This window comes from Cetorhinus maximus, chromosome 1, assembly GCF_964194155.1.
Source record: "Cetorhinus maximus chromosome 1, sCetMax3.hap1.1, whole genome shotgun sequence".
Taxonomy (NCBI): Eukaryota; Metazoa; Chordata; class Chondrichthyes; order Lamniformes; family Cetorhinidae; genus Cetorhinus; species Cetorhinus maximus.
The window spans coordinates 41578484-41588162 of NC_135879.1; the positions used below are offsets into that span (position 1 = coordinate 41578484).

At 44.0% G+C, this 9679-nt stretch overlaps 1 protein-coding gene across 1 annotated transcript; it reads right to left on the minus strand.

Annotated features, from left to right (window-relative positions):
* Positions 1-403: 403 nt before the first annotated feature.
* Positions 404-7107, minus strand: LOC144682958 (interleukin-8-like). Its single transcript, XM_078545921.1, has 4 exons — positions 6981-7107; positions 3296-3431; positions 3097-3180; positions 404-873 (listed from the first exon to the last, which is right to left on the minus strand). Exons 1-4 carry the CDS (start codon positions 7042-7044, stop codon positions 846-848), a joined length of 312 nt encoding a protein of 103 aa, XP_078402047.1. The 5' UTR covers positions 7045-7107; the 3' UTR covers positions 404-845.
* Positions 7108-9679: the final 2572 nt, after the last annotated feature.

The following is a 9679-nucleotide window of genomic DNA, read 5'->3' on the forward strand; positions in this document are numbered from 1 at the left end:
TTCCATCATTTTTAAATGTATTTCCATCCATTGTTTTATCTCTACCTTTTAGCCTATTTCGATCCCTTCCCTCCTCCCACTCCCACTAGGGCTATCTGTACCTTGCTCGTCCTGCTTTCTACCCCTAATATCACCTATTAGCACATTTCTTAGCTAATATCACCACCGTCAACACCTCTTTGTCCTTTTGTCTATGACCTCTTTTGGCTATCTCCACCTATCACTGGCCCTCTATCCAGCTCTACTTGTTCCACCCCCCTTTAACCAGCTTATATTTCACCTTTTTTCTATTTTTCCTTAGTTCTGCTGAAGAGCCATACGGACTCAAAACGTTAACTGTGTTCCTCTCCGCAGATGCTGTCAGACCTGCTGAGTTTTTCCAGGTATTTTTATTTTTGTTTTTGCTTTGGATTTCCAGCATCTGCAGTTTTTTGCTTTTATCTACAAGGTGCTGCTGGCTGCAATTTTCTACCTACTAATAAACCTTTACCCATACAGATTAACAATTGCACAGCCAAAATAATGATTTCTAAATGTCATTTTATAAGTGTATTGCATTTGCAAACATACAGTTGCTTTGGTGTTGCCTCCGTGCTGAAAAACAGTGGGTTATAAACACTGAATCAGTTCCACATAAAGTGGATTTGTGAAATACAAGGATGTTATAAATATCAAGCATTTGCATGGTTAAAAAATCCATTGTATACATACAGCAGTTAAACTGGTCGCCAGCGGCCTACAACAAGCTTGAACAAAGTGATAAGCAGATATGAGTTTGTGATCCAGTACAGAATCCCTGACACAGTCAGCTTCAGGCTTTTAACATTCAGACATTGAGTTTTCCCTCAGCGAACTTCATCTGTCTCCTTGGACCTGTCGAACATTGTAGAATGAATAAGAATTATGCAGTGTCAAATTTAGCTGCAGAAAACCAATAATTTATATTTATACAGCAGCTTGATGTAATGAAGCATACAGGAGCTTCATAAAACAAAGTATGTCACCGAGGCACAGAAGGAAATATTAGATCAGATGAGCAAAAATGTAGGTTTTATGGAATGTCTTACAGGAGAGAAACCACGTAGGAGGGGAGAGAGGTGTAGGGAGGTAGAGAGGCAGGGAGGTGTAGGGAGGTAGAGAGGCAAAGAGGTGTAGGGAGGTCAAGGTGTAGGGAGGTAGAGGGGTAGGGAGGTAGAGGGGTAGGGAGGTCGAGGGGTAGGGAGGTGTAGGGAGGTAGTGGGGCAGGGAGGTGTAGTGTGGGATATGCCAGGGCTGAGGTCCTAGGCAACAGAAGGCGTAACCACAAATGGTGGAATGACTAAAATTGGGATTGCACAAGAGGCCAGAATTAGGGGAGTGCAGATATGTTGGAGGGTTGTGGGGCTGGAGGAGGTTGCAGTGATAGGGAGGGACAAGGACAGGGAAGGATTTGAAAAAAGAAAATTTTAAAATCAAGCCATTTCTTGACCAGAAGCCATTGTAGGTCAATGAGCGCAGGGTTGACAGGAGAACAGAACTTAAGACACAGGCAGCAGAGTTTTGGATGGCCTCAAGTTTATGGAGGATAGAACGTGGGGGGCCAGCCAGGAGTGCATCGGAATGATCAAAAATGCAAATTTCTGTAAAATTTGAGCAAAATAAAACATTTTGAAGAACACATAATTTGATTCTGTGAAGTTGTTCATCTTCCCCAAATGCGTTTTGGTCAGGTATCAGTGCGATAGATAACTTGCTGCCTAAACATAGAACTGGTGTTTGTGGATCAGCTGCTCATTAAAAACTGTCGAATTCATTTTGTTTTCTGGGTAGCAGTTTGTTATGTTAAAGCTTTGTCCTTTTATTAATGGAATCTGCCAATAGTCTCTCCCTGACCTTGTTGTTTGGAAGTTATTAATAATTGAAAGAACTTTTATGTTTTTTGATCCAGCAATCAAAAGACAAAGGTCTTAAAGTAACCAATAGCATTTATTTTGTATTTTTACTTTCAAGTTTAGAGAAAAAGAAAAACTTGCATTTATATAGCACCTTTCACAACTTTAAGATGCTGAGGGGTCTTGACAGGGTGAATGTGGAGAAGATGTTTCCTCTTATGGGAGAAACTTAAACTAGGGGTTACTGTTTAAAAATAAGGGAGTGCTCATTTAAGACAGATGAGGAGAATTTCTTTCTCTCACAGGGTAGTGAGTCTTTTGGACTCTCTTTCTCAAAGGCAGTGGAAGCAAAGCTTTTGAATATTTTTAAGGCAGAGCCAGATAGATTCTTGATTAACAAGGGGTGAAAGGTTATCGGAGGTAGGCAGGAATGTGGGATTGAGGTTACATTCAGATCAGCCATGATCTTATTGAATTTCGGAGCAGGCTTGAGGGGCCGAGTGGCCTACTCCTGCTCCTAATTCATATGTTCATATGTACAGGACATCCACAATGCATTTTTCAGCCAATGAGGTACTTTAGAAGGATAGACACTGTTGTAATGTAGGAAACATGGTAGACCATTTGCATATAACAACGGCAGTGTGAAAATGACCAGATAATTTGTGTTTTTAGCTGTTGGTTGAGGGATAAATATTGAGCCCAACACCGAAGAGAGCTCTTCTTTGAATAGTTTCTCAGAATTTTTGACATAAATCTGTGAGCACATATTGGGCCTCAGTTTAATGCCTCATCTGAAAGCCGGCAGCCCTGACAGTACAACAGTCCTTCAGTACTGTACTGGAGTGTAAGCCTCGATTTTCCACTCAAGCCTTTGGAGTGGGATATTAATTGACAGTATTGAGACAAAACCATGAGAGCACTACCACAGAGCCATAGCTGATACAAAGTGAGGGAGTGAAGAATGAAAGCATCAGACTGGGCTCATATTAAATCATTTACTGATACTGGGGTAGACTGATTTATTCGACGAGAAACTGAAGTGCATTTTGATGAGTTTGTGCTCATAGTGCATCACCATGCTTGCTGGGGAAATCTATCAGTAATTCATGTCCCCATCATTTTCTAACATGAATCTCTAAGACTGCAAACTCATAAAGTCATCATAAAATGGAATGCTTTTCTATTTTCTGACCCTTACACCCCCCACAAATTGATAACTCACCTTTTGATCAACTTTTCAATTATTTTCTGCACCCACCAGGCATCAGAGTTCAAACAGACTTGGTTACCACTTCTGAGGGTGGCACTGAAATAAATACAAATACCAAATTGTCATCCACTCTGACGATTAGTCTATAATGCGACAGTATATAAAGTTGATTTCAAGTAAAAAATAGATGTATTGTAGTGTGAACACTTACATGATCTCTACTTTCCCACAATGGGCACCACTTGGAACAATTTGAATATTCCCCAGGAGCTTTGGATGGATGAAACGAGTGTTTGTGTTGATGCACCAGCAACGCAGTTTCACTCCTAGGCTTCCGAGAGATGCAACTATAATTTTAAAATACACGGGATTAATCAAACTAATTGTCACATCTTTTTTCCCTCTTTTATTTATCCTTCCTTTGTGATTCTACTGCTGTAAAAACTTCTAACTGCAAATCAGATTCCCTAACAGTCAACTCTCCAGAACCAGCCAGTCAACCAAGATCCTTAGAAGGGTATTATTATTTGAAAGTTCACTGTCGTATTCCAGTCAACTGTGACACACTAAACTCAGAGTTACTGAATGAAAAGTAAAGCATTTTGGGGTAAGGTTTGTTTGTGCAGCACCCCTTCAAACAACACTACATGTAATACATTCCCTGGGGGGCAGGCAGCACATCAGCCACTACACAGGCAGCCCTGCACAGTGGCCTGAATTTTCCTGTCGTCGATTTGGGGGTGGGGCCCGCTCGCCAATGGGAAAATGATGCGGGATAACGTCAGGAGGAATCTCCGACATCATCCCGCCCCATTTAAATATTCAGGAAGGCGGGCGGATAGCGAAATCAGCTGCACGCCCGCTGACCTGTCAATGGCCAATTGAGGCCATTGACAGGATAATTAAGGTAATTAAAGGCCCTGCCCGTCCAACCTTAAGGTCGGTGGGCAGGCCAGGAGCCCCGGCGGGAACTAGAGAAAACATGAAACCTCATCCACGGGCGGGATGAGGTTTCATGTTCGTTTTAAACATCTTAAATAAACTTTATGTGAGATTTATTAACATGTCCCATCTCATGTGACATTGTCACATGAAGGGGACATGTTAATATTTTTTTTATTTTTCTATTTTGACACTTTGAAGCACTGTCAGTGATCTCCCTGAGACAGCACTTAGTCTCAGGGAGCAGTGTGCTCTTTCGTGCGCATGCACGAATCCCTCCCCCTGCACAGGAAGCGCATAGCGCTTCCCGTCGGGCAGCCCGCTGGGTGGGCCTTAATTGGCCCGCCCACTTAAAATGGCAGCGGGGCCCATTTCGGTGGCGGGGGTCAGCTGCCCGCCCGCCGTCAAGCCGGTGGGGCCCACCAAGGGCAAAATGATATCATTGAAGAATTGGATGTGGACCGTGCAGGTAGTGGCCGTGACACTTTCTGTGTGATCAACATAGTCTGCATAGTGTCATTTGAAGTCGAGCCATACAAACAAAATTTTGCTCTTTTGTATTTCCAAACATGCTCTTAGGCTTTCACCTTATTTTCCATCTAGGCCAATCATCATTTATTTTGTGTAGAGAGAGCATTCTCCTATTTTAACTTTCCACACTACCTTACAAGAAATTGGACAAAGCAGACACAGTGAGGTTTCACCTTTACCACACTGATTTCAATTGATGAAAAATAGGTTCAATGACAGAAGGGCAATACGCTTCCTCAGATCACTGGCCATCCTTTCTGTGAATATGAAAATCTACCTCAATACATCAGTGTTAAACAATTAGTCATACATTCAATAACAACACATGTACTACTCAAGATATTTTTACAACCAAGTTAGCCAGTGATAAACAAATTGAAAACAAGCCATGGGTTGTGTTAATCCATGTAATGCATCCTTGGTAATTACCCTCCGAAATGTCACCCTCATATGGCTTACTCACAACTGCACTTTGCTGAAAATAAAGGTAAAATTTCCGTGCCCTCACATATGAACACATATTACATGTTGATTGAGTTTCTGGCTCAGCTGGCTCTTGCTTTGAATTTGACAATTGTGGGTTAAAACCCAGCTGCAAACTTAAGCACACAATCTAGGTTTAGCACTTTTAGCACAGTATTTTGTGGCAGTGCTGCATTGTCAGAAATAGCAACCCAGCAGAGGCAAGTGCTGGAGAGTGCTGGGTGGGAAAACCTGGGAAAATTACATGGGGCGAGGATCCAAACCTGGCGCCGCTCTTTTCTGGCTTTCCCCAGGGTGGGTTGTGAGTACAGCAGGGAATGCCTGTGAGTCTGCAGCAGAGCAATTAAAATACTTAAAAAGGCCTTTAATGAAATCCTCCTTTCCCAACAGTTCAGAGGTTAAATGCTGGGTCTGTAACTCGCCAGCTTGGAGAAGGTGAGCAGTGTAAAGGTTGCTACTAGCAAGTCTACGGTCAGCCAGAGTGAACGATTTGTGTTCAGCCTAAAATCACTGATTTTATTGGGGACAGCAAATTTGTGCAGGTGCCATTGAGGGTCCTTAGTGTCTGGGAGACATCCCTGTGACATGGGGGTAGGTATTCTGCAATTGATTGACGTATGAGATGGGGTTGTAGCCTGTTCCAGCTCAGCAGCCAAAGTGATAGGGGCAGCAACTCTTAACAGCAGCTGCTGCCTTCTCTACAGGCATGTGCAGTGGCACAGAACAGAGGAGATTGGCACAGAGCAACACTGTGAAGGATGTGATTCCCTCAGCACAGGGTCTATGTGAAGGGTCAGTTTCCTCGAGTTCTCTGAACAGCAGTGCCTGCGAAGGCTCAGGTTCCCCTGGCAGGAGTTTGCAAAGATCTGCAGCTCAGACCTCCACTCAAGAGGAGCAGGTGGCTACCTGGTGACCACAGCTCTCAATTTCTTCATGTCCAAGTTCTTCCAGGGGTCACCTGGTGACATCTGTAGGATCTCACTCTTCCATCCATTCTGCAGGTTTGTCCTGCTTCACATTGGATTGTTTGCTGCAATTGCTGTTGCCATTTTGAGTCCTGCTGTGGTGCCTTGAAATAGAACATCCTTTATTGCTGCTTTAGATGCGTCTTCCTGTCTGCCTGATCAGCCAGAGAACCACAGGGAAACAGGATGATAATTAATTTGCTTTGGGAAAGAGAAATGGCCGGAGTGCAAATCAGTTAGTCAGGTTCCCAACCCTCAAGTGTTCCCCATCCCCACTCCCTTCCAGACACTAAGGTGAGCGAAGATTCCCCTCAACATCTTTTGATGATTGATTAAACTAAAGCAGATGTTTGCCTCATCAGAGTCATGTAATGAAAGCCATGGTGCTGTTCAAAGAACAAAGTACTCTCTCTCAACAAACAGCTGACCAATATTGTTTGTGAGAACTTGTTATGCACATATTGGCTCCACATTTTCCCACTAAGCAGCGACATAAATCACCTTGGGACATTCTGGAGAAATGAAATGAGCTAAAAAAATCTAAATCTTTGCTTTTAATGTATTAATATATATTCATTTATATTGCTATACATGTATCGCTCTGTATATAAAAGCAATTTTTAAAAAATGTGCATTACTAGTTGGGAGCCGTTCTACCTGGTCACACATATTAGGAAATTTTGCCCTTGCTGTGAATGCTATTCTGTTCATTAATTTTTAACAAACAACTAATTGTGAGCAGCACATGTGACATTTCTTGATATGCATGGTGAGCAGATGATGTTCCCCTTTATAAGATATACTTCCAAAAGATCATCTCCATTTCATTGACATACATGCATACATAAACATGATAAAATGTTTTAGTAACAGTTTTATTACTTAGATTAGGGCAAATAAACTATGATTACCTGCCTACCATGAATACAGTATTACTGTAAATATTGTGCTGCTATAGAAGGACATTTTTTTTACCTTGTGTGGAAGCCATATAGAGCACAAAGAAAGTGAGGACCATTAGAGCAACTTTGCTGTTCATTGTGCTTTAGTGTCTAATGTTCTTTATCCTCTTGCTGTTGCTGTGCTGTACTCGTATGCAATTAACAGTTCGCTGCTAACCTGCTGTATTTATTATCACAGTACCTTTAGTCACCATAAATATTGCATAACTGTGTGATTTCCAGTAATTGGAAATGGCCATGATTTTCACAATGAGTGAAATATACTTAAACGAAAGCAACCCTGAAATGTAATACCAATGGAATGAATTTTAACACCACTCACCACCCTCAACCCGTCACCCGTTCCACAGAATAGGGTCAGGCAGTGAGTTTGATTGTTAGAAATGTGAGATTTCAACCGTTGTGAACATGCCTACTTCCTGCTTGTGTCCATCTGACTAACCTGCCCTGGAGAGGCAAGTCTTTGATATCAATATTTAAATGAGGGTTCTTTCAGTAGATTTTAGCAGCAATTTAAAATTAATGTCTCATGCACAGGTTTCCTGGATTTTGCAAAACTTGGCAAAATTGAACAGGACTTCATGGGGGTGGTTTTTTTTATTCACCCATTGGATGTGGACCTCAGCTGCTAGGCCAGCATTTATTGCCCATCCCTAATTGCCCTTGAGAACTAAGTGGCTGGCTAGGCCATTTCAGAGGGCATTTGAGAGTCAACCACATTGCTGTGGGTGTTGAGTCACATGTAAGCCAGACCAGGTAAGGGGCTGCAGATTTCCTTCCCTAAAGGATATTCATGAACCAGATGGATTGTTTCATGGTCTTCATTAGACTTTTAATTCCAGATTTGCCATGGTGGGATTTGAAAATGGGCCCCCAGAGAATTATGTTTGGTCTCTGGGTTGCCAGTCCAATGACAATACCATTACACCACTGCCTCCCCCAAAGTCCTGGTATGAATAAAGATTCAGTGATCACAGCTGGCTTCCAAGTTCCCTTTGGGAAAAGCTTTGGTGAAGTAGTTGTTGTGATAGAGGCTTTGGTTAAGTTTGGAGGTTTTAAGTTTGGAAGATGTGTGGTGTCCAGACTGCTTTAGGTTGGACTTCAAATGAGGAAGATAATGAGCATCAGCAGCAACTATGGAGGCTATATAGATGGGCTCAGCTTCCTTGACTGTAAAAGCAGCATTACCAAAGGGTAAGATAGTCACACCAGGTGATTCTAGACATATGCAGCCTATGAAGATCTGCTACACCTGGCAGTGACCCATTAGCAGTGTCTGCGAGTCACTATTGGCCTCAATGTTTTTGAGCCTGGTTCCTTCCAGGGTGCCACCAGAAACATAGAGCAGAATCATCCCAGATTTGCACTAAGTGCGGTAGCGGGTAGGAAAAAGGGTATTTTATACATCGGCCACAATGGCGGCTTTTCACATCGTATCATCCCAATCCCACCTTTTGGTCAAGCACTCCAGGAAACACGCCGTTTTTGCTGGCAGGTGGTGATTCACCCGCCACGCCATCACCTCACCGCTTCCTCACGCTGGGCGCCATAATTAAAGTGCAGCCATGTGCACACCTCTGTGTTTCCAGCCCAGGACTGCTGCACAGAAGACATTGCCCCAAAAGGCAAAAATGACACGTCCCTGGAACGCCTTTTGGACACCGTGGAGGCCCACTGTGATGTCCTCTACCCCCCACTCTGGCTGCAGGAGAGACAACAGCATCACCGATCCGGCTTGGGAGGCGGTGGCAGCTGTGGTCAGTGCCAACGCCCTGCAAATGAGGACAGTCACCTGGTGCCACAAGAGGATGAATGATCTCCTCCGTTCCACCAGGGTAAGTCACTCTTCTCATCACTCTCAACTTTCACACTCACAAACCCAAAACACATCCATAGGGATCTCACTCACTGCCAGTTCAAAGGACATCACCATTCACTCTCTCACACACACCTCCATTGTCCTCATCCCATCCATGGGACCACTCACCACCCACCCACACACGCCAGGCGTCCTTATCATCTGGCCTAGCCGGCATCCTGCTCACACTCTCTCCATCTGTCTTCATGCAGGACAAGCTGCACAAAAGAGGGAGAGGTCGCAGACCGGTGGAGGAATGCCTGACATCAAACTTCTAACAGACTTTGAAAATAGAGTCATCCAGTTGGCCAGCAAAGATCTGAACCATTCCTATGGTGATGATGAGGTCAGCACTGCTCTACCAAGTGAGGATCCAGCAGTGCAACATCCATCAGATAAGCAGGCTGTTTGTGATGTTTCCTGTTTCACCTGTTTCAGAGCTCACCTGTGGAGCTCTGAAAGGAGCCATTGGCATCGAAATTGAGTGCTGTGGTCACTTTCACAGCCACTGACAATGGATGCCCTCCATGTCTCCTTGGCGCCAAGTCCTGCAATAAGTGGCAGATGTGAGCCACTAGGCTCTTAGACATGCGCAGTCATCGGCGACACTGGGTCTCAGTCATCTGCAGGAATGGCAGGTGGTGTCTATAGACCCTGGGTGTCGACCAGCCACGGCTCACTGTCACTGTCGCTCCTGGGCAGCGTGTGCGGGAGCCTCTGCTGCCCCTTCTTCATGAGGTTTTTACTCCTGCCTTTGTGTGACCAGGTGCCTCAGTTGCTCTCTCCTCCATCTCCTACGGCCTCTGTAGACCATCAGGCATACAGCTAGGTCACCAGGATCCATGATCCTGACG

Excerpts from the sequence above, each read along its gene's own strand:
- LOC144682958 (XM_078545921.1), bottom strand. The coding sequence starts at position 7,044 with ATGAACAGCAAAGTTGCTCTAATGGTCCTCACTTTCTTTGTGCTCTAT. Across the intron at positions 3,432-6,980 it reads CTATATGGCTTCCACACAAG|TTGCATCTCTCGGAAGCCTA; the intron begins GTAAAAAAAATG and ends TTAAAATTATAG. Across the intron at positions 874-3,096 it reads ATTGAAAAGTTGATCAAAAG|GTCCAAGGAGACAGATGAAG; the intron begins GTGAGTTATCAA and ends AATGTTCGACAG.